Here is a 24,736-nt window from a genome sequence, read left to right on the forward strand (position 1 = left end):
CCGGGATAATGATATATATCATGGCTACGATATAAAGCGTCAATTGTTTTTGCTATTTTGTTATATCTTTTATATTGCAGTATGTAAATGTATCCGAATAGCACAGTACTACTTAAAGTTATTGACACTTGAAGTTATTTCTATTGAATTAGAAATTAAAAAGCATGCACGGAAAGCCGCCATGACATCCTGTATTCAGCTCTATTACGTGGCTTATTGCACATGAATGCAGAAATACACACATTTAAGTCAAAATCCCCATTGTGTGGTGTACTCGCATAAAAACAGTCAGTTATATCTCATCTAAACGAAAACAGTTGGGTGAAAACCGTGCGTCAGGATATATTCTAACCGTACATTCAGTCTTAAAGTGACAGCAGCCCAATATCGTTAATCAAACAACTAAAGACAAAGAGAAAATCACTCGCTGCTCTTCACTTAATAACTTTAGTAGCTTTAATATTAATCAATTTAGATTTTATTCATACAGTGAAGAATATGCAGTTGTTTTTTTTTATTCTATAAATTTCTATAGTAGTGTTTTATTACAACATGTTAAATAAACCAGCTGTACCTGAATAATTTTTTTTTTTCTATTGTATTTGTCCTTTTGTTTGAAATTTGCTTCTTTGTTCTTAATTTTAATAACTAAAATAATATGACAAGATGCATATCGTGATCCGATCGTGAAATAAAATTTCTCATATCGTGAAATAAGATTTTGGCCCACTACTATTTTGTGTTGTCGTGCAAAGCGGCTAGTTCGAATTAGCTGCTGCTAGTCCTCGGCTGTGGTGTGAGGTGTGTTGCCCTGACTCTTTCTATCTTTGCATTGAACAGGTTGTGAGAGCCGGGCACCACCTCCTCCCCTAGAAAAGGACAGATGAGAGAGAGACAGGGAGAGAGAGAGGCAAATTAACTCGTTTGAAGAGCGGCGTTGGGGTCGGGGAGGAGTCGCGGATGACCGTCCCTTCTGCCCAAAATGGACAGTGCCATGGACGTTATCATGGTTAAACGACGGTCTGGCGAAAATTTTCTGAAAGAACGAAAAGACTATCGTATGTGGACTAACATAAAAATGGTTGAGTTTGCACTATAAAAGGACTTTATATGGACTTTATATGGACAGAATACTCAGTTAGCCAGTTTGGAGGCACATACTCACCCATAGGGCCGTTCTTTGTGGAATACATGAACAGTGACACTGGTTTTGGGCCTTTTGCTCAGTGGATAAAGCCAGATTTTGGGCCTTTTCACCATCTTTGCAAGCAGTTTGCTGTCGTCTGGCCTTCTTCAGGCCTCCTGGACTTTCTTTTTCTCGCTTGCTTTCACATTGGCTCTACAGCAACGCACACCTCGCTCTATCCGAGCTTACCGCTGATCACAAGACCCAGTCAGCTGTGTTGACGAGTCAAATGTGCTTCTGAAAGCTAATTGTGTCTTCTGTCTTGCTTTTTATTGTGAATGCTCTTAATGCTTTTGTTTCATTACTCTGTGCTATTTTGCCTGTGCTGTATGAATTGTATGGTTCAAAGTGATTAGACAATAGAATCAGTAGAGTTGTTTTTAAAAAAAGTATTGGAATTTTTTACTAGGTGTGGTAGCATAATATTACTCAATATGGTAATATCCGTACTTAAACGTGTAGCCTAGTTTTCCTTAATATCAAATCAGAGATAGGGTTAAAGTTACAAAAACATATCCGAATGTATTTCACCACAAAAGATGGAATTATTTGATGTGAAGAAGGTTTAGGACCATTTTATTAAAATTCAGCACCTTTTCCAGTCTGCTTTTCATCATCGTAGTGCTTCTGGACATTTTTTATTCTTTTTACTTACATTTTTATTATTATTTAATATTTTTGTAATTCTCTTTTGATAATTCATTACTGTAGTATACGATGCAATAGTTTTTACTTTATTACAGGTCATTGTTTTTAATTTTTAATTTTATTATGTATTCTTTAAAATTTAAATCCTTACATTGATGACAGTTGAAAGGAAAAATGTGCCAAATTCTTATGAAAAATAGTCACAGTATAAAAAAAATAGTTTCATTGTTTTGCTTAAATTTGCCAGTTTTCTTTTGAATTTGGGGTGAAATATGACCTGCAAATACTCTTGATGGGATATTCACCCAATAATAATGAGTCGTAGAATGCTAAAATTCTAAAGTTACAGTAATTAGTTGTGAATGTAGTCTGTGTTGGTATTTTGGCTTGCATCTGCTTGGCTGACAGTCATCCTGTTTATGTTTTGCAATGGCAAAAAGAAATCCTAACATGCAGAAAGAACGCTTCTATCCCAGACCCTCCCTTTCCTCGTATTCCAGTGTACTATCGGTACTATTCCATTGCACTAATGAAAGTCTAGCTACCTAATTCCACGGCAGGCCTGGCAGCTGAAATCCGAGTCCCAAAGTTCCCACTCTGACAGTTTACTGTGGCATCTTCCCTCGTGCCATTGGGAAAATCCTTGTCCCTCACGCCCTCTCAAACTGCTTACTCGCACTGGACCAGACACGACACTTCCTTGTGTGGGATTTACATATCTTTCCGTCTCTGGATGACTTCAGCTGCCCTTTAACCTCTGACCCCACTGTATTTTCAGCCAGAGCTTTATCTCTCTCCTCTACAGCTGTCTTACCTAGCTCACAGCGTACTGTGTGTGCAAGTGTTTGTCGAGGCACATACTGCATCTGCTTTGCTCAGATAATGCTGCAAGATGGAGCCTTTTAGATTACAGGTCGCCTGTTAAGTCATGTGTTGTCAGTTTAGCAAAGTAGTGAGCTCTCTTTTTTTTTTTGGCATAAGCCGTGCTGCAATTTTTGTTTTAAATGTTTTGAAATTGAAATGTTTATTAGTACTTGAAATTTTGGGCTTGACGTTTTTGTATTATGTAATGTATATATCTCACAGTAATTTATTCCTTATGTATTCTCCATGGGTAATGTGTCAATGTGTCTTGAAATGAGATTACACTATTGCATTCTTGAGTGTTTGCGTCCTGTGTGTAAATGCAGTGTTTTTGTTGCCATGCGCCATTTCTCGTGAGTGTGGTCTTAGGACAGTGGCATTGCGTCATGCAAGCCTTAATAAACTTTTGACTTTTTCATATCATGATCAATGAGTCTCAGTAAGTCCAGCTAATGGATTGCGCAGGTTCTGCCAGCCACCATTGGCATCAACTCTGGCCCAGTACCCACCAATTTGAAAGGAAAATAATGTTTAAAGTCACCGTGAAATCATTAATTTTCCCCTTCCCTTTGCAACATCTCTTTTTTAATTACATATTCACTGGCATGAGGGCTTGGCAATAATCCTTCCCCTCCAACAACAATCCAATCAATTCTTGTTGAATAAAATTAAGTCCATTCCCACAGTTTCTCTTGTTTCTCTTATATCCCAATTGATATATGCCATGTCATGGCATGTTTATAAGAAAGCTAGATTAGGAAACAAGTTAGAGCAAAGATGTAGTGCAGAAAAAACAACAACAACAACGTTTTACAATGTTGTACATGCTATTTATTTTAAATTGTGTGATGCATAGATCTGCTTTATACCAGCCATCTGACATATTGTATCAGCCTTCAAAAACTCTTTTCACTCGACCACTAATTTTGAAGCCAATTTGTGGCATTTTGTCACAGCAGACATGCGGTGGCAGTAATGCATCTCAGTTAGTATAATACTCTCTCTCCTGCGGTTTTCTCAGAATGTTTTTCCTTCACTCCATCCCTGTTTTCCCGTTTAGCACATCTCATCAGCTCACACTTACGCACTCTTCCTGTCTCTCTCCCTCATTTCCACCAGCCTTCTCTCTTCCCCGTGCCAAAGCCCAGCTCTACAAAGAGTCAGAGGAAGGGAGAGAGAAGCGAGGCTTTCATGGGGAAATCTAGTTAACGGCATAACAAAAAGCCCAGTGTGTCTGCTAGTAAGTGAATCGCATTTGTGCTTATACAACAGTGGCGGTGGCGGGAACAAGCTACATCTCTGTGGCCCGGGCCCATCAAAGCTCTGAGCCTCTTATTGTGGACCGGAGAGATAGAATCAGTTTGGCATGACCAAAACCTGAGCACCCCAATCCCTCATACTCAGTCCAGTGGTCTGGTACGAGGAATCCGGTGGGACGAGTGGTTCCGGTTTGAACCCGGGGTGCAGAAAGAAGGGGGAGGAGGATGTTCTGGAAGAGCGGTAACCTTTCTGATGATGAGCGCCTTTCCTATTACAGACCTGACACAGGATCCAGGGAGATGATTTAATGGCGGCATTTTGTTTTTGCTGACTTCACCCCTTTTTTTTTTTCCCCCTTTGCACTCCCCACCACTATTAAAACAGAAAACCCAAGCGGTAGGACTGCAGAGTGTGGGAAGAGTGGCCAAGCAGCTAAAATCTATTACACTATGGCTTCTACAGTGTCTTTTATCCCTCCCAGTTCACTGCAGCGTATATGTGTGCCGCTGGTCTTCGGGATTGAGCGCCTCCCCCTCTTTGTGCATTCGCTAGATGACTTGCGTAGCCCAGAGGTGGCTAGCTAATTAGCAAAAGCATGGTAGAAGCTGGTGAACTGCATTCCTGCCAAATAAGACTGTCTGGAAACGGTCCAGAGCCAAGGTGCAGTAGGACGCTGTGGCCAAAACAGCCAAAATTCCCTTCCAGATACAGAATGAACACCGTTTTGAATGGTTTAAAGGAATAATATTGATTTAATACAAGCTCAGCGAACAACATTTTGGCATATTTTTGTTGATTACCACACAACAAAATGATTTGGCCCCCGATTTCTTAAATTTTTTATTTATTTTTTTAAATCGAGGTTTAGGTGAGGTGCTTATAATGGAAGTGAATGGGTCCAGTTTTTGGAGGATTTAAAAGCAGAAATGTGAAGCTTATAATTTTACAAAAGTAAAATGTGTATTCCACATTGTACTGTTGAATTTTTCAGTCTGTGTTTTTGGCATTACATCATGGCAACTAAGTAAAATTGGAAATAACTGTACACTGAAAGAAAAAAGTAAAGCTTTTTTTACACTCTAATATCATATTAACATGCATATTGTTGACGTCTTGTGGCCATCCAGCTTATTTTGCACTGTGCAGGCTATTATCTGTGAATGTTTGAAGCTTCCAATTTATTAGCTGCTATAGGTAAATAAGTAGAATACCAAAGTGCATTAAATGGTAAAACTATTTGCGCTACAAACCAATGGGTTTATTATTGCAATAATTAATTAAAAGATGATTGCAAAGACCGGTTTGCAATATCAAGCTACAGTTTATTTACATCTAATATAACTGTAAGTGGCTGATATCACAAACCATGTTAAAAAATAAAGTAGGCACTATTGAAACAGTGAGTATTTTAATGTTTTCAAATTGGCTCCACTCACTTCCAATCTAAGTGCCTCACTGCAAACTGGATTTTGGTTATTTTAAAGAAAAAGGAAACCAATTAATTAGTGTGGTAATCAACATTATGCCACATGAGCTTAATTTGCACCGAAACCCGTAATTTTTCTTTTTAACCTTAAACTGCATCATTCAAACCACCAAACTGTCCCTCAGTCAGCTGTCTGATGCTTTACTGTGCAAAAGTTGACACATCATGGCCCCCTGCTGTCCACTCAGAGAAGCGCACTGCGTCCCGCAGGTAGCTCAAAGTTAGTGTCCCCGGCAGCCGGCCTGGCTTTGAGTACGAGACTAAATGAATGAGTGAGCTGTGTAGTAATGAGATAATAAAGAGGAGTTAGTTTGTCAGTGCATCGCTCGGTCGCAGCGGCTTCAGCCGTAAGCCCATTCATTGCCTCTACTCCTTGTAAAACAAAGGCCTCTTAATAATACCATTCCCACCTCAACAGTAAATCAAAAAGGAGGAGGCTCACAAAGGCTGATAATCTGCTCCCTCAATAGAAGGGATTCACAAAAAGCCATAGGGGCACTTTGTCATGGGCGGCAGTCAATGGGCGAGCGTCTTGTGCCATATTGATCCCTGTCACATGGTGGCTCCCCAAGTAATTGCGCTGGACCCGAGTGATAAATTTGCTGTGTTTGTACCATCCATAAGGTTGAGAGTAGCAGACCAAAGAACAAAGACTTGCAGTCTCTGTAACACTTCAGATCCTGGTAAATCCAAGAATTAGCCAATTTATCGCTCTATCAAAATTATAATATGGAATCTTTTGGTCTGCACAGAGAAGAGGTAATGTAACTGTTCAAGCGTCTTGAGGTTTACGTGTTGAGTTTTGGTGCGCAAGCATCCGTAGTTGCTATTAAACACATCGGTATTGTTTAAGAGATTTGCGTTTCTGCCACCCAAGCGTTTTTGTGGGGTCACTGCGGAAATTGCTCACACTCGCAGGAAGTTAATCCACAAAAGGGCCAGTCAAAATTACCATGCAGATTAATCCCTTAACATAAAAGCTTTAATTACAATGTTCAAACATTTAGGAAGTAATCCTGTCTTTATTTTGGTATTAAAGGGGCATTTTAGCAGTAGCTTATCGGGTAGTGCAACGTTTCTTGTTTGTTGCCCTGTTTTGTACTTTGCTTTTTCTACTAGTTCTGGATGTCCTCGAATGACATTTTGTTAGATCCTCGTGGTGTATGGAATTAGTGGCATTTGCAAAGGCAAGTATTATTATAACTATTCTTCATACTTTTGAACAGAATAACTAAGATGGGCATCTAACTTCATTTCTGGACATGAATGATTCATGAAATCATGCAGCTTGTTACGTACGGAGGGTGTGCAATATTTATTATTTTTCATTTTTTTCCTAGAGGTATGATAAAATTGACAAAAAAGACCCCATAGATAGATAATGATGGAATGGCCGAGCCATAAGGATCACAATGTCCGAGACTCAGAGGTTGGCTTTTTTTACTTAGTAAAATAAAATAAAAACAACATGGCAACAAACTATGTTAGCACTTTATTTTACAGTCCTGCTTCCCAGGTACATAATAAGTACTTCTTTTAGTAATTACAATAACTGGGTAATAACTAGGTACTAACCCTGAACCTACCCCTAAACCTAACCTTAACCCATGTAGTTACCTTATATTAACCAGTACTTTCTTAGGTAAGTGCACATACTGTAAAGTGAAAGTGAAAACTTTACTATTCTACGTTACTTTTTACAATATGCACTACCACTTAAAAGATCGGGTTGGTAAGGTTATTTAATGTTTTAGAAGTCTCTTATTCTGTAAAATGTTTTACAATTTAAAATAACTTGTATTTTGTAGTTTAATATTTTTAAAAAACTTGTTTTGTATTTTAATATATTTTAAAATGTAATGTATTGCTGTGATGGCAAAGCTGACTTCAGTGTCACATGATTCTGCAGAAATCATTCTAATATGCTGATTTGCTGCTCAAGGAACATTTCCTTGTATTATCAATGTTGAAAACAGTTGTGCTGCTTATTATTTTTCTAAAAACCGTAATACATTTTTTGATGAATAGAAAGTTCAAAAGAACAGTATTTATTTGAGACGGAAATCTTTTGTAACATTATACTGTACATGCCTTTACTGTCACTTTTGATCATTTAATACGTCCTTGCTGAATAAGAGTATCAATTTACCCCAAACTTTTAAATGGTAGTATCGTTAACGTAACATTTTAAATTCCCTCAAATGGTGGACAGTAAAACCTTCTTCCTTTGCTGGCATACCTCTCAAATTCTACACAGTAGTGTCAATTTTTCTTTTGCTGAACATCTGTACTTCAGGTCCGATCATTTTTTTCTGATTCTCTCAAATAAGGCAACACTATAATTTAATGAGAACTGATAGTAATCTCCATAGTGATTTTTCTGTTGTGCCCCTTTGCTATCTATTCTCGAAATTTTCAATCGAGCCTAAGTGTTCCAAGAATTGCTCTGATGTTGGTGATTGCCCGTGTCTCTTTAAAATGCAAGATGATTGCAGTAATAACAATCCGAAAAAAAAAAAAAGAAAAAAACCTGCAGTTAGGAGCCAATTTAACTTAAATATATCCTTTTCACTCTTATCCGGAGAGATTTCGAATTGTACATTATGGTATTAAATATCGGAGTTGTCATGCGTTATCTCTCTAATCACTGGGCTGTGTAGACGAAGGCCTCTGCCCTGAACCCGGCTGACCGGATCAGCCTTTAAAAGGAGCGTTGGGCTGAAATAGAGTTCTAAGTGGAAGGATGAGAAGAAGATCAAGCAACAGAGCCACCGGGCTTTCACCCTGCTCCGAGAAACCAGCGAGACGACTGGGGGAGGGGGGCTGAGCGTGCCAGGGGGTCTCTAAGAACTCCTCTTAGAGATTAAACAGTAGATGAAAGAGGATACGCATCGCTAGCCGAGAGCAACATGTGTCACAGACAAAAGCAATCAATCGTGTTTTTCCCCTCACCTCACATCCCAATAAGATTACATCAATCAATAGACTCTCTTATGAGTGATTGGATTCCGTCCGAGATCGGAGGAGAGAGTCGGTGGGGAGGGGAGAAACGAGCAGCTCAATTTTCCCAATGATTAAAGCGGACCCAAATTGCTTTGATAACATCAAGGACTTTGTGACGGGGTCCAGAAGGGCAGTGAGCGGAGCAGATAGAAGCTGGCGCCTGCGTGTTGCGGGAACCGCGGAGGAACGGGGATGATGCGTCATCTCGCGCCGCAGAAACTCTTCAGAAACTTCTCGGTAACACTTTATTTTACAGTGTCCGTGTTACATATGTTACATGTACTTACCATAGTAATAACAGTAAATTACGCATAATTACATGCAACTAATCCCTACCTAACCCTGTAGTGAGTACATGAAGTTAATTAATATTACTCAGTACTTAACTATACTGTAACAGGGACACCTTAAAATAAAGTGTAACCAACTTCTCACATGGTGCATGTGGAACGGCGAGCTGTTATTAGCAGACTGCATGTCTTTCGTGAAGAGTTTAAAGGGGTCCTATAATGCCCTTTTCACAAAGTAAAATAAGTCTCTGATGTCCCTTGAGTGTGTAAGTGAAGTTTTAGCTCGAGATATTTTTTTATAGCATGTTAAAATTGTCACTTTTTGAGGGTGTGCAAAAACGCGTCATTTTTGTGTGTCCCTTTAAATGCAAATGAGCTGCTGCTCCCGGCACAGAGGGCGGAGCTTCAAGAGCTTGTGTGTTAGCAGCTCTGATTACCTCACACAGACACGGAAAATTTCAAAAACTTTTAGCCTTTTATGTTAACTTCATCAATACACAAAAACACAATTGAAGTGTGGTTTATGTGCATATGACCTTAAACTGTACAATATATAAAAACACAAAGTCTCAGTCTCTTCTGCTCAAGGCTACATTTATTTGATCAAAAATACAGTAAAAACAGTAATATTTTGAAATAGTATTAATTTAAAATAATTGTTTTCTATTTTAATATATTTTTAAAATGTAATTTATGCCTGTGATGCAAAGCTGAAGTTTCAGCATCATTACTTCAGTCTTCAGTGTCACATGATCCTTCAGACATTTTTCGAATGTGCCGATTTTCTTCTTATTTGTTGATAACACTTGCTGCTGAATATTTTTGTGTAAACTGTGATACATTATGTAGTATGTAAGTGAGATAGATTTGTTCTCGGTAGTCAGAAGGAAGATGCAACATTTTATTTCTTCATTCACCTCATCTTGAAAGAGAAGTTAAAAGTATATTTATATATATTCATTTTGAAAGGTTACTTCCTGTTGAACCACCTGCTGATTGGCCATTGTCAATTTGATTTCCAATTAAGCATAATCATTGGCCCTTCTGTCTGCTTGGGTCTGCATCACTGAGCAGTGTTTTAATTCAAAGATGTTAAACTGTGATACACAACAAATGTTACAAAAGGTTCATTAAGGCAAAGTAATTAAAGAAGTAGATGGCGAATCGGGGCATGCTCTACTAATAAAACGCAAGCCTCCCGTGGCTGCCGTAGGTCCTAAACTTTCCCCCCGCTGGAAGCGAGAGGAGTCTCTCACTCTTTCTTTATTTGCCGGAGCGAGGGATTCATACGAAATCAATCGGCAACTGTGTGCAACAATAGCCGTGTGCTCATTAGCGCAGCACACACACACTCCTGGTCATTTTTCTTCTTTTCATGAGGAAGCCTGGAGGTGATTTAAATTCCCCTTTCCTGTGTAGATATGCCTGCTCAGCCCCTCCGTGTGTGTGTGTGTGTATGTGGTTGTGTTTGAGCTTGCCGCTGTGCGAGTTTGTACTCGTAACCCATCCTCACATCTGCTCAGACAAGAGAATGTGCACTTGAGTTTACGTTCGTAATTGTAGTTGTCGTCTTGCTCTTTGATTTCGTTGTCTGTCACATTTGTTTTTTCACCTCGATAGTATTGCAGTAAATTGGACTTTCAAGATAATTGTTACTTGTGTTGCTTTAATGAGTTTCTTTAAGGATTATTCTGATTTCAATACAAGTTAAGCTTAATTGGCAGCATTTGTGGCATAAGGTTGATTAGCATCAAAATAATTTTCCACTGTCCCCTCCTCTTTTCTTGAAAAAAGCAAAAATCTGGGTTAAGGTGAGTTCACATCAATAATGAAAACTGTAAATATTACAATAATGATAACTATATTAGCATCCACACCAGCAGACAATATAGTTTTTCGCTTTAAATGCTCGCTTTTAATATCGCTTTAAATGCTCGAGCTCTTCAAAGCAGGGTGGATTCTGATTGGCTGTCAATGTTTTTTTCTTTCATAAGCTGGAAAAAATTTAAAGTGATTCCAACTATATTGATGTGTGAACTATGATATTCTTTTAAAATCTGAAAGATTTTTAGAAGTATAGCTTTTTTGTTATCATTATAGTTATCGTCCTTGGCGTGAACAGGCCTTTACATTGAATGGGGCCTGTAAACATTAAAATACTAGTATTCCCACAAGATGTAAACAGTATGTGTGTTTACATGATTTTAGTGATGAAAAATAAATCACTATCATTTTCGGTGTTATATAAAGTTTTACAACTTGCCATGACAACGTAAAAGCGTAAACTCTGTAATGTCGCAAAACTCACTGTTTCAATACTCTAGCCACACAATGCCAACAATTTTCATGAGAAAATGATTTTAGTGAGAATTTATATACCCTTTTTTTGTGATAATTTTGTTGTGACGACAATGTAACAGCGTATTACAGCAATAATACACGTTTTAGCGAATCATTAAAATGCTTTTATAAAATTTTAAGCTTCACATTTCTGCTTGAAAATCATCCAAAAAATGGACCCCATTTACTTCATTGCAAATGCCTCGCATCATTTTTGCTTTATTTATTTATTATTTAAGGTTGAGTCAAAATTACTTAATGTGCTAATCAACATTATGCCACATGCATATTTTGAACCTAGAACATTCATTTAATGGGAAAAAATACTTTAATTAGATTATTTTAAAATTTAGATTAGAGTAGATTATTATATATTAGCTACTATAGCTGATTACACTACACATAGTTCTCAAAACCCAAATGTTTCATACAGTTTCATGCAAGATCAGTTCATGTTAGCTGTTTGGCTCATTTAACAGCTCTTTTATGTACAAAATAATAAAACAGAAGGGCATTCGCTCCTGTTAACTGTTCCACTAAAGAGGTCATTGCAAGGTATAATGGGATGAGAGCAAAATTCGGCGAATCTTTCTGTAGCCGGAGTTTTTTTCTCCCTTTCCCCACTCTCTCTCTCTCTCTCTTCAGAGGAGGATCATGTAATGGAGGCAGCTTCGAGTTGACAGTCTGTCGCCGAGGGCAAGCCGTTTTCTCATTGCTCTGTCACAATAAATATATGGATTAGAAACAGGAAGAAACCGTGCATGCTGAAGCACAAACAGTATGCACCGGTTAAATGAGCTTCTGAATTGGCTGATGTTGAATAAAGAGATGAGGTGTGTGTTTGTTGAGGAAACGTAACACATTTTATATTTTTCTCATGTAACCCAAGAATTCTACTGTCAATATGATTTACTTTAATCAAACACAACTATTTCCATATAGCTGGCAGTTTAAGAGGCCACATTTTATCCTCATATACTGACCATTTAAATTAAATACGGTGTTTTTGATATTGTCACTTTCATCATAGGCCAAGTTATAATGTAAAGTAGCTGAATATTAATATGTAAAATTGGGCTGTTATATATATGTTAATAACGCTCATGCTTGTCATTTAAAATCTTGTTTAAGTGCGAGTTCCATAAATTTGGTAAACTATATCAACATCAAATAGCTGAAAAAAAAAGGTCTTATGCTCACCAAGGCTGCATTTATTTGACCAAAATAATACTTTTTTGAATATATTTTAAAATGTAATTTATTTTTGTGAAGGACAGCTGAATTTTAGGCAGCGTTACCCCAGTCTTTAGTGTCACATGATCAGAAATCATTCCAATATGCTGATTTGATGTTCAAAAAACATTTATTATTATTATTGAAAACAGTTGTGCTGCTTAATATATTTTGTGGAAACCATGATACATTTTTCAGGATTCTTTCATAAATATCAAGTTTAAAAGAACAGCATTTTTTAAAAGCTGAAATATTTTGTAACATTCTAAATGTACTATCCTTGTACATTACTATGTAGCATCTTTGCCGAATAAAAGTCTTACTGACCCCACACTTTTTATGGCCAAAGATTTGTTAGAATCATGAGTTCTGAATGACCTGCATTTGCCGTTTTTGTCACGTATAGTTTATCAAACTCTTTTAAAGAGCGAGAAAAATCCTGTTTTCCAATAAATGTCCCATTTAAAGATGACATAGTAAGTTTTTCCATTTAATCTAATGCTATGTTCACACTGTCAGTTCTCGGGAATGACAACCGCATGTACTTACAGGTGTGAGTCTCAAAATCGTCCCATTCACACAGCAACATACAGTAGCATCTGGATCACTGTCTGTATTAGAGGTCGACCGATAGTGGATTTTACAGATAACAATAACTAGGTTGGACCGCGCTGGACGATAACCACTGATCAATCAACTGATAGATTTTAAATTGTATACTGAATGAAAACAGTACTGAACTATGGGAATGTACTTTATTTTTTAAATTAAATAAATATATAAATATTAATCTAGTCTCAAATACTGTGTGTATGAATGTGCAACGGGAGTCAAGGCCGGCATTCTCTTATACGGTGCCCATAAAGGGACATGGTGGTGAAAAAAAAAAAATGGGATGGAAGCAGAAATAAATGTAAATATTGCTTTCTTTGCAAACTCAAAAGTTTTGCGATTGAACGCAAAAAAAGTCTCTTAGAGGAATGCAAAAGCATTAACTAACCAAATTTTTTTTTTTTTCACTTTATATTTTTTTGCACCGCCTTGTCTCTTTAGCGGCCCCCGTACTTACCGGTATAACAATAACGACAGTGACCAAAGTAATATCTCTAAAACTGGAAGTCTTATCATTTTTGAAATGGCGAGAGTCCAGTCAAACTGCAAGTTCATTCTACAAATCTTCATTAACCGACACACAGTAGACACTCATTTGTGCAGCGCAGAGCGGATCTCTTGCACTGTATGATGTGACGGACAACAAGTGGTCCAGTCCGGTTCCGATCACACAGTGCGGGTTTTCAGAAAATACGGTTGTGAGTCCTGAAAATTTACGTGTGTGAATTTGATTATAGAAAGCAGTTGTCACTCTCGTAAATTGCTGAACTGTGCGTTAACGTAACCGTATTAAGGAATTAAGGACTTCACAACTGTATTCTGCTGCTGTGTGAACGTGGTCTATATAAATACCCTAAATGCGTTTGTCTTTGACTGCCCTGTTACTCTGTCAGGGGAAATAGTGGGTTGGCATGGTAACCACAGGTGAGAGTCAGCTCATTCCCTTTTGCAAAGGCACCTTGAAGTGCTCCCTTAGGACTCGAGAAGTTTATTTGGTTGCTTGATGAGAAGCAGTGTGAAATGTGCTGTTTGACTCCGTGGATATGAGCAGCAGGCGTCATTGTAAGCTTTTTGATCTTCAATCAAACTCTTAATGGTGTGCAAACACGTTGAACATCAATGTGTGCTGGTTTTTGGGGTTTCTGTCATCATATTTCTTTAATAAATGTGGCTAATAAAGCAGAAATCAGTTGTAGGTTTGACCTTTTTGCACTCTTTCAGTGATACACACTACTAATGACCAGAAATCTACATTAATGTGATCAGGTTAGCCATTATATGCTGTGTTCGAGCCGTTGGGTGTTGACAGAAGGTGTACATGTGTCTTCGGCGTGAGACTCTCTGCTCATTAGCACTGAGCCGCATCACCGTCCAGGCCTTTAATTAGCATTTGAAGTCTGTGATGGGCCTGAGTTTGAAAAGGGCTTCACATCACACAGCATCGGGTTCGGTGACACCAAGAACAACCCTGCCTCTGCTAAAGTCTCACAGTGTTCCCACTCGTTCACCTAGCAGACAAAATATGGCGTCTGTCCCTGTCTTTTTCTATCGCCTCATCCTGCGGGCTCGCTGATAAGACCGCCGTGCCCCTCATCCCGTAATGGAGACGAGGATGGGGATTGGGCCTATTGACCTCCCCGGCTCTTATCGGCTTTATCTGATTTACATTGCCAAATCAGAATCTACTATATTGATTACAACATAATTAGTTAATTATGGACAGGAAGGAGAGGAGAGCATGGACTGCAGGGTGAAGGGCATGTGGGGCTTCAGCAGATGCACCTTATGAATGTTAAATGAGAACTGAACTTCATGCACTTTTTCTTACAATGGTCTTATGAATATAGATATATTTAATGTTTTTTTTACAGCTGTCATTGTTAATTTAATGCAATTAATTATAAAAAGTAATAAAAAAAATCAATTTATGTATGCCCACTGAGTCAAATTTAAATCTCACAAGGATTTCTGTAACACTGTACAGTAAGGTTCAATTTGTTAATATTAGTTACTTACATAGATTAAATACCATGAACCAGCAGTGAACAATGCTTTTAAGTATTTTTTTTTTTTATCATTTCACATTGTAGATATTAACATTGTGAATTATTATTTTAAGTATTAGTGTTAGCAAATGTTAATTATTTGTATTATATTTATGTTTTTGAAAGTAGTTTCTTATGCTCACCAAGACTGCATTCAGGTACAGTAGGAGTAGTAATGTTGTAAAATATTATTACGATTTAAAATAGCTTTTTTTCTATTTTGTTTCTATATTTTAAAGTATAATTTATTCCTGTAATGCAAAGCTGAATTTTCAGCATTATTACTCCAGTCTTCAGTGTCGCATGATCCTTCAGAAATCATTCTAATATGCTGATTTGCTGCTCAAGAAACATTTCTTATTATTATCAATGTTGAAAACAGTTGTGCTGCTTAATCATTTTTATGGAAAAATGTGTTGATGAATGAAAACTTCAAAACAACATCATAAATTTTAAATAGAAATTTTTGTTCAATTGAATGTGTCCTTACTAAATAAAAGTATTAATTTCTTGAATAAAAAAAAAAATCTCACTGACCCTATTGTGAATCTTACAAGTCAACCTTTTAAGATGCCTAAAAATACTGATTATATATGATTATTTGCAGTTAATTTGATTGATTAATTGCTGTATATTATATAAATATATATGTTGACACTAATGTGAAATGTCCCTGAATGCTTCTGATGATGTTGCATTTTGTTTTCAGTAACGATATTCAGCACTTGCAGCTGCTACAGAATAGCAGAATAATCGACCCAAGATGGAGGTCTTTTACGGTTTATGTAAAATCGGATAGCTGGTGGTTGAGCAGACCTATAACTAAGGACAGAATCTCAGTGTCTTTCTTGACACCTTGACTCTGGAATAAAAATCCCATAGAGATTTATCGACACGATGAGCTGAAACTCATTTCAGCAGGACCAATCGAGCAGCGTGTTTTATGATGGCTGTACAAGGCCGTGTGAGAGGTTGTGTGCCAATGTGTTTTGAATCTATTAAGCATCTGTTACCTGACAGCAAATGGCTCTGTCACCATCTATCATACCTGCCTGGTTAGGGCCATACTGCCCTCTTGGCAGGGTATAAGCAGACTGTGTGTGTGTGTGTGGTACCGCAGCTGCATTTTAATGTATTCTCGCTGCTAATGTGCTGGCTGTTTTCCTCATAGGTGTGATGAGTGTCAGCTCTGTTACCACTTCGGCTGTCTCGACCCTCCCCTGAAGAAGTCACCCAAACAAACCGGCTACGGATGGATCTGTCAGGAATGTGACACCTCCTCATCAAAGGTGAGAGTCAACAGAATTCTCCCTATACTCACTTCAGTCGTATTCGTACATTCTCCCAGAATTCCAGCTGCATTGAAGCAATGGCTGGTGCTAAAAAATTGAGTAATAGTTTGTTTCCCCAATTTTTGCATCAATTGCCATCTGAAATCTAGTCAGCTGCATACCTAGACAGCACATGTACACTGGAAACAGGACTGTAAAATAAAGGGTAGCTCTTTATTTTACAGTTCTGTTCCCCATGTACGTAATATGTACTTGTTATACAGTAGTTATTATTACAATAACTGGGTAATAACTACATACTAACCTTGAACCTAACCTTAACCCATGTTATTACCTTACATTAACCTGTACCTTCGTAGGTAAGTACACTATAAGTGCATATAGTGTCAAATAAAGTGCTTCCAGGTTTGGTTTAGGGTTAGTTTCTTGTGATTGTGCATAATTTACTGTTATTACTATAGTGAGCACATGTTAAATTTGTAACTAGAACACTGTAAAATAGTGTTACCTTTATATAATTTAAATCTAATAATTCTATTTCTAATATAATTTTAGTTATTAATTTTTTTTAATGATTTACCGCAGTATTATTTTGTGGAATTATTAATTTCTTTAGACCCATAACACATTTTTGTACAAAAACAGACTGGCTTTGAAAGTTGGGAAGAGAAGTCCGTCCTATGGTTTATTTATTCATTTATTCCACAATGGTCATCGCTCAAGTATCACCCCAGTTCTCTCTGAAACATTTCCTGACATGATTTATTACATAAATAAATACAAATCTTTACCACAGATTCTTTAAATACTCTAACCGGGCTTATCGGCTTCCTGGCTTTGTTAATTACAGATAAAGGCTAAGCAGATGTGGTTTGAAGATGCAGAAGTGTCCCGATAGCACCAGTGGTGAAAGTCAGCCGCTGTTTTAAATCCTATATACCTTCCTTCCTTCCCTGCACACGTCAGCGGCTGCTCCTGATCCCTTTCCTAAAAAGCCGCAGTCGATCCGCGCCGTTGACTTAGCCTACAGTGATTGTTTTGTATTATTTTTTGGAAATTACTGAGTGCTTTCACGTTCTCCCAAACATTTAATTTATATTTCTCATTGAATTACAGTGCAATCAACGGCATTATGTGTCTTCTTGGAAACCCAATTAGGTTAATAAATGCATCTGCTTTTCGATTTATCTTTAAATGGACAGTTCTGCTAGCCAGACTCTCGCGGCATGGAAAATGGGAGTTAATTGATGTTTGCTGAAGAGAAAGTAAAATGTGAAAAATGGAGGTGGTCTTAGTGGACATGGCAGAATTAGAAACAAGGAGTTATTGCTCAGGATTAAAATTAAAAGGTTCAAGCAGAGCGCATAATGATAGTATGACAAATGCAGATGCTGTTTACTGTATATGCACACGAATCTTAGTCTGGAGATGCTTAGATGAATGGTAGTGATATGGTAATAACAGTTATGATGTTAGCATGGTTCGTTTTGTAACCATCTTGGCTGTGATATAATGATGGAACCCCTCAGAGATATCAATATAATCTCAAATTCTTCCAAGACCAGTTTTATTTGAGCTATCAACATTAATTTTATAGCTCAGTGGAATACTCTGACTGTATGACAATAACTGTCATATTTGTTCCTATTTTTACTTGTTTTTTCTCTCTAGGTTTTTATTATCAAAATATTAAGATTACTGTTGCTTGTGCTAGTGTTACGTCACACATCACCATGATGCTATGTCCAAAAACACAGTATTACCATTGTACATTTTCAAAAAATATTATTACCATGGTAAATGTCCAAATGTACAAAAACATTACTGCGGTAACATGTGCAAAAACATGATGTTACCAAAGTAATTGTTCAAAAAACAACATAGTATTACTACGATAAATGGTATTGCTACATATACAATATGCAAAAACATGGTTTTACTGTGGTAAATGTACAAAAACATATGGTATAACTATGATACAATATCCAAAAACATGGGATTACAATAGTAAAGGTACAAAAACATAGTTTTACTATAGTAAATGTACAAAAAACATGGTGTTACGATACCATGTAAAAACAACAACAACATAGTATTACCATGGTAAATGTGCAAAAAAAATTATAATGTGAAGATACTTAGAAATGTCAGTATGTGTTTGCTAAAATATGGTTATTAATGTTCACAGATATTTCGTTCATCTGTTTAAAAAATTGATACAAATGAGATAAAAAAGCTTCCAGTTTACTCTCAGCATCCCTTTGTTTCAAATACATGTAAAAGTGCTTAATGTCTCGCTCATAAAATCGACTGATAAAGAATTATGTTCTGGCAGCAGACCTCCTTTGTGTGTGCTGTGTATCTCCTGTAAATAGGGCTATTATAAGTCAAAGGCGTTGAAGAAAAGCTGCAGATCGGTAACCCGCTGCTACAGAATGAGAGCTGTGCAGTTCAGAACAAAAGCGATGGAAGGAAGGCGAGTGGAGACAGAGAAAAGAGCTTTAGACAGTGGGAGGTGCACCAGGGCCACAGGGATTAAACAAGTCTTTGCCTTTAGAATGTGTTCAGTGACAGCCTGCCGTGAGACCGGCCGCTCCCCGGGGACTCGCAGAGACCAGACACAATCCTGTTTAATCACAGACACACACACACACACACCGGGCCACATACCTCTCTCTCTCTCTCTCTCTCTCTCTCTCTCTCTCTCTGACACACACATGCTGTGCTTGGTTTTAGTAGGACCTGCTGTCTTATCTCACCCTCACTACGGGGTTTTTGTTGTCCTCTTTGGATTTTTATTTTTTTGCTGATGTCATCATTTTATATCCTCTCTCCAACTTAACTGTATAAAAGCGATGACAGAACAGGAAACGGGAACACTCTCCTACTTTACTTTTCTTTTTTTGGTTTTAAAGGCTTTAACACCACAAACATACAATTCCAATCAGTTTTTTTTGTTTGTTTGTTTCATGCAACCTTTGGATCCTATCAATAGCATAAACCTATTTTTTTTGTCACTGTTTAATGGAAGTGTCATACTGGTAATGAGCTAACATACATGTGTGTGTGTGTATAACCCATGACCTTGGCATTGCTATACTTTACCAGATGAAATATTGGTAAAATGTCATTAGAAATCAATTCATTGTGCATATTTATATTGAGTATTTTAGAGTCATAGAGTGGACATTCAAGGAAAGCTCTTTAGGCTGTTACGCTCTAGACATTTTAAAATCATTATATATTTGGTTGAACTATCGTCATACTGTCAATGTAGACACATCTGACCCTTGAAACAAAAAGTCAGGGTGAAGGGTAAATGTCTTCTAGCCGTTACTTCCATTTGAAATATAATAGGTTCCATTATGGGAATCAAAGAGCACTCCAGAAATGAGCAGTGTGTTGAAGTACTTAAGTTCTGTAATCTGCCACGCTGTGAACCTCTTTACCTGCGGTTGGTCCGGATGTTTTTTTAAATGCCATCTTAAAATGCAGCCAGCTTCTATAATTCTCCTCCTTGGCAAGATTGTGGGGATCGACATTAAAGGGGAGCGGTGCTTTGGATTCGCCGCAGTTGAATGAAGAAGCAGCAGTTCAGAAGTGTGGAACTGAAGAGTCGATTTGTTATCCTTTCCAGCCTTGACTTCTAGATGTGAGCGGAGAGCATTAGCGGGATAGAGACAGTAGAGAGGTTCACACCTCATGGATCCATCTTCTTTTTCAGCCTCTCAATTAAAACCCAGGGCCCTTTTGACAGGCTCTCCCCATGAAAAGACCTCTGTAGACCCCAAACTCTTATACATAGGGACCAACGCACGGGTGGGACGATTGGAGGATGTGAGATGGTCTTCAGCTTGCCGGGTGGTTATCTGTCTCTCACTGCATTTTTCTCACTCATTGCTTTTTAAAGGTCACAATAAATGGGTTTTTGCCTCTAAGGTCTTGATTAATAAAAAATGTTTTAAGTTGTTTCTCGGTTGATGATTTGTCGCATCGAGACGTTCGTGTTATTAAATCACTTAATTGCGTCTGCCTTCCCTGCCTCGCGAAAAAACGATTGTGAGAAAAAGCTCATTTTCATTAGTTTACGAGCACGCGGTCGTACGGGGCGACTCTGGTATCAGTTCATACGTGGCTCGGCAATAAAGACTTTATTAGTAAGTGTTGAGTTCATTACGAAGGCTGTGTGTTTCCCTGCCTGCACACGTCAGATAACCCCCGGCCAACGAAGGCCACATCCCTCTGCTGTCACTACGGAGCCCTGCCGAATTGATTCGGGTAATAAAATGACATTCCTGCCACAATATACGGATGGCCTTTAGTTGGAGAGCCCGTTAGGTGGTGGAGAGGGGCTTGTTTGAGCTTTATTTACACCCGCGTGTCACCACGGCTCACCCTCGTGATAAAACGTTTCAACAGATCTGTGGTGTGTTTGAAATGCCATGAGGCGAACCCGGCTCAGGCGGGAATGGAAATGCCTAAAGGACAGCTTTTGTGGATTGCTAATTCAGTCACTATCTAGACTCAGGGTCAAAAGCCTCGTTACTGCAGCAATTATAACACTTACAGAAATGCATTTGTGTCGTCCCGAGATGTTCTTGCGGGCTGATTGGACGCTAAGCACAGTTTGTTTTTGAAGTATGTTGCTACTTGACCTTGAGGTTTAAATTTGAACTACTTTAATTTGCTAAGCCTTTTCTCTTGTTTATCTATGAGACACTTGAGACTACACAAGGATAAAAAATATTTTTGCTGCTTGTTCAATTCCACTTAAATTTGTAACATGGAAGTTAACTTGATTTATTTTGGGACTACATGAATTACTTTTTGGTGAAACTTTAACTGAAACTAGTCAGGGAGTTTTAGTTCCCAGCATGCTTCAGTAAAAACTGGGTGGTGAGATTAAATGTTAAAATTGAGTGTATTTTATGAGTTTTAATGAGATGAGACAAAATGGAGACTTGATAGTGCTTAATGTCCATGTTGAGGTTTAGATCCGTTTTTGTAATGTTGGGTTTCCATTGTGACAAAAAGGGAAGCTTTTGCTTATTAGGAAACATGAAGAGTGTGTTTAATTTTGCTTTACTCTGAGTAAAAAAGTCATTAAGAAATGAATCATGACAGGGTCACGTGTAAAATTAAAATGGATTTTTAGATTTGTCACTTAAAAAAGCTTTATTCCATTGAATGTACAAAAACTATCTTTTCTCACAAAGAATTATTGATCTAAACCAAATTATAAAAAAAAACATAATGTAAGTTAATTGATTTATGTGGAACTATATATACAGTATGTATGAATGTCATTATTTATGAGACAAATAGAATGGGTTTGGAGGTGGGACTATTTGTTTTCTGGCCAAAGAAGGACAAGTTAAATACTTGAGAAACCTTTTTGAAATTCCGTTTAGTAACACTAGTGCAGAAACGATATGCTCTTAATATTCAGTTAAATTCAGGTTCTGGGGATGATTATCTTCAAGCGCAGTTGTCAGTTAGAGCCTCGACAGACTGACCTGCTAAACAGCCTAATTAAGTTAGACTAATTAACTTAATTAAAACCCTCTCCCAGCCAGCTTTACCATGGAATGAAATTAGGCTCTTTCTTATTATTATTTATCAAACATTGATTGCCACCTGACAAGATCAAGGGCAAAATAACCTACCTAAATAAAAGCAATTGCATTTTGACTAGTTTTATGCAGGGCTCCTTCAGTTTACCTTCTCACACTGTTCTGAAGGCCAGTTGAATACGTGTTCAATGGGGCTTTGAGAGGTCAGGCATAAAAAGGCTGAGTTATTGTAGCTGTGCACCAGGCATAAATGCAGTCAAAACCAAAGGTTAGCATTTCAAGAGAAGGTAGCATGATCCTGAAAGTTACCTTGCACCCCTGCTTGCCGGTTAGTTGGATGGAGAGTGCTAAGACTTAGAAAAAAATCAATGCACCGGAGTCACGTCCATCACTTTAACTAGGCAAGCTGGATGCCTCATTCCCTCTGAGGGGCCAATTTTCTGAGTAAACAGGACCCTGGAGATGGCATGGCAAATTTCAGCTGTCCCGTTGGTCACTTTCTTAGTGCTTAGTGGGTTTTATTAACTCACTTACATTGCCTGTACGACAGGGTTGACCTGTAAAACCTTTCTGTGATGTAGAGACTTTATGATTTGGTAAAATGGTGCAATTTACCACCAAAACCATTAACCTTTTAAAATTTTAAATGGTTGAAATGGTTGGTTGACGTCACGCAAGTTCCCCAGCAGAATTCTAAAAAGCAGTGTTATGTCATGAAAGTGCCACAAGAGTTTAGGGTGCCATTTGGGACAGGGCCTGACTGACTTTGAGTGAGTCATTAAATCATTCACTGAATCAACTTGTTTAAAAACACTTATTCGATCAGGATTGATACTGACACTTGCGGCGTTGTGGACAAGACAAGACCCTAGAATGTCCCAATTGTCATTTTTGATTTCACAAGGGTCGTTATGCGCCCTCAATGAACACTTTTGCTGAGCATTCACTGAATTAGTTTGTTCAAACACTTAGATTAATTCAGGAATTAAACAGTTGACTGTCTTTATGAGTGAATCATTGAATCGTTTATTCAACTGATTTGTTCCGATGCACAGATTAATTAAGGAATAAGACAAATGATTGTATTTGAGTAAATCGATGAATTATTCATTGATTCGTTTTAAAACACAGTCTTTCAGAAACACAACTACTGTGTATTCTGACTAGTTTGTCCAAACATTGCAAGAGAAGTGAGTGTTTGGAAAGCCTGTATGCAATTTAGTTTGGAGCCACTAATAGTGCAGAAATAACATGAGACCTGGTTTAATGTCTGAATTTATCGGCTGACCTATAGGTAGAGCCTTTACTGTCTTTAATTGGGGTGGCAGTAGCTCAGTGGTTCATGTAGGTTGTCTACAAACCGGAAGGTTGGTGGTTCCAATCCACCGGTTCCACCTGACCAAGTGTTGAGGTATCCATGAGCAAGACACCTAACCCCAGCTGCTCCCGACGAGCTGGATGGCGCCTTGCATGGCTGACACCGCCGTCGATGCATGAATGAATGGGTGAATGTGAGGTAATATGTACAGCGCTTTGGTGGCCATGGGTCTGTTGAAAGCGCTATATAAAATGCAGTCCATTTACCATTTTAATTTTAGTTTATCATAATTAGCTACAAGACAAAAACACTGTAAAAAAATGTCAAATAATTGTAAAATACTGGCAGCAGAGTTGCCAGAAATCTATTGTAATTCTATGGTATTAATACTGTGAAATAACTTTACATCCATTTACTTAAAATAAATAAATAAATACATGCAGTACATTTCTGTAATTATTTCAATTTACAAGACAGTCTAAAAAAATGGTGAGGTAAAAACAACCCAGTTTGGATCATTTTGGCAACACAGCTCTAGGTCAAAAAGGGAACCCCAAAATAGGTTGGAAATTAATATCATGCAGGAAATTACTATAGTAAAAACACAGGAAACAGTAATAGGCTAATAAAAAAGTGAACATTTATTTATAAGCAAAAACACCCAAAATGGATAGCAAAAGCAACATGAATTTAAAAAAAAAAGAAAAAAAAAAAAAGAATATATATATATATATATATATATATATATATATATACAGTATATAGGTTAAAATTAGAATATCGTGCAAAAGTTCGTGTATTTCAGTAATTCAAATTAAAAGGTGAAACTAATATATTTTGTTTATATAACAATATACATATGCATGATTATACTTTCAGAGGGGCGACATTTCTTTATTTAAAATCCCTTTTTTATTGATTTCATGTTATATTTAAATTTTCTGAGATTTTGGGGTTTTCATAAGCTGTAAGCCATAATCATCAAAATTAGAACTTTTGCACCTGTATATAAAAAGTGCAGAAAAGAATACAAACTCAAGCTCTGTTGTAGTAGCGAAATTCAACTCAAACGAAATTGCGTGTAAATGTTTAATAATCAATAATCTTGATTATTACAACAAACATTACAGCCAAAACCATCAGGCTGAGTGCCACCAAGAAATACACAGTCTGAAAGCCTTAATCAACACTGAAATTTGGGAATAAATTATGTATTACAGTGAATCAATATGATTTTTCCTTCTCCGTTTAATGCATTTATAATCACTCACGTTTACGCATTCTCAAGCCTTTGTTCAGTTCCAGCTCCTCAGTCACCGTTCGAGTGATTTAGATGGAGCCAAAACACTCTGACCAAAACCTCCAGTTTTAAAAGAACGTGTTCCTCGCTGCAGTCAGTTTCAAAGTTCTCTCTTATGGGATTCGAAGTGTCATTAGTGCCGCGAACACAAACAAGTTAGTTTCAGGCGCCACTTTTCAGTTCTTCCCGCTCACCAAAGTGACTGTCCAGTTTTTTTTTAAAACACTCTTTGCTGCAGTCCGTTTCAAAGTTCCCTCTCCTCTCCGCTTTGATTAGTTATCTTCTA

At 37.6% G+C, this 24,736-nt stretch overlaps 1 protein-coding gene across 5 annotated transcripts in view; it reads left to right on the forward strand.

Moving 5' to 3' along the window:
- phf14 (PHD finger protein 14) overlaps nt 1–24,736 on the forward strand; it is an 86,147-nt gene that overhangs the window by 51,491 nt on the left and 9,920 nt on the right. For 2 of the 5 annotated variants that reach the window (XM_081375753.1, XM_081375752.1), the window contains exon 17: nt 16,139–16,256. In XM_081375753.1, the coding sequence (XP_081231879.1) occupies nt 16,139–16,256 (118 nt within the window). Of the gene's footprint in view, nt 1–840; nt 3,124–16,138; nt 16,257–17,109; nt 17,452–24,736 lie in introns of those variants that run through there. The other 3 variants (XM_081375754.1, XM_081375756.1, XM_081375755.1) reach the window with 3 other exon arrangements.

The sequence above is a fragment of the Scardinius erythrophthalmus genome, assembly GCF_964197995.2.
Source record: "Scardinius erythrophthalmus genome assembly, chromosome: 10".
Lineage (NCBI taxonomy): Eukaryota > Metazoa > Chordata > Actinopteri > Cypriniformes > Leuciscidae > Scardinius > Scardinius erythrophthalmus.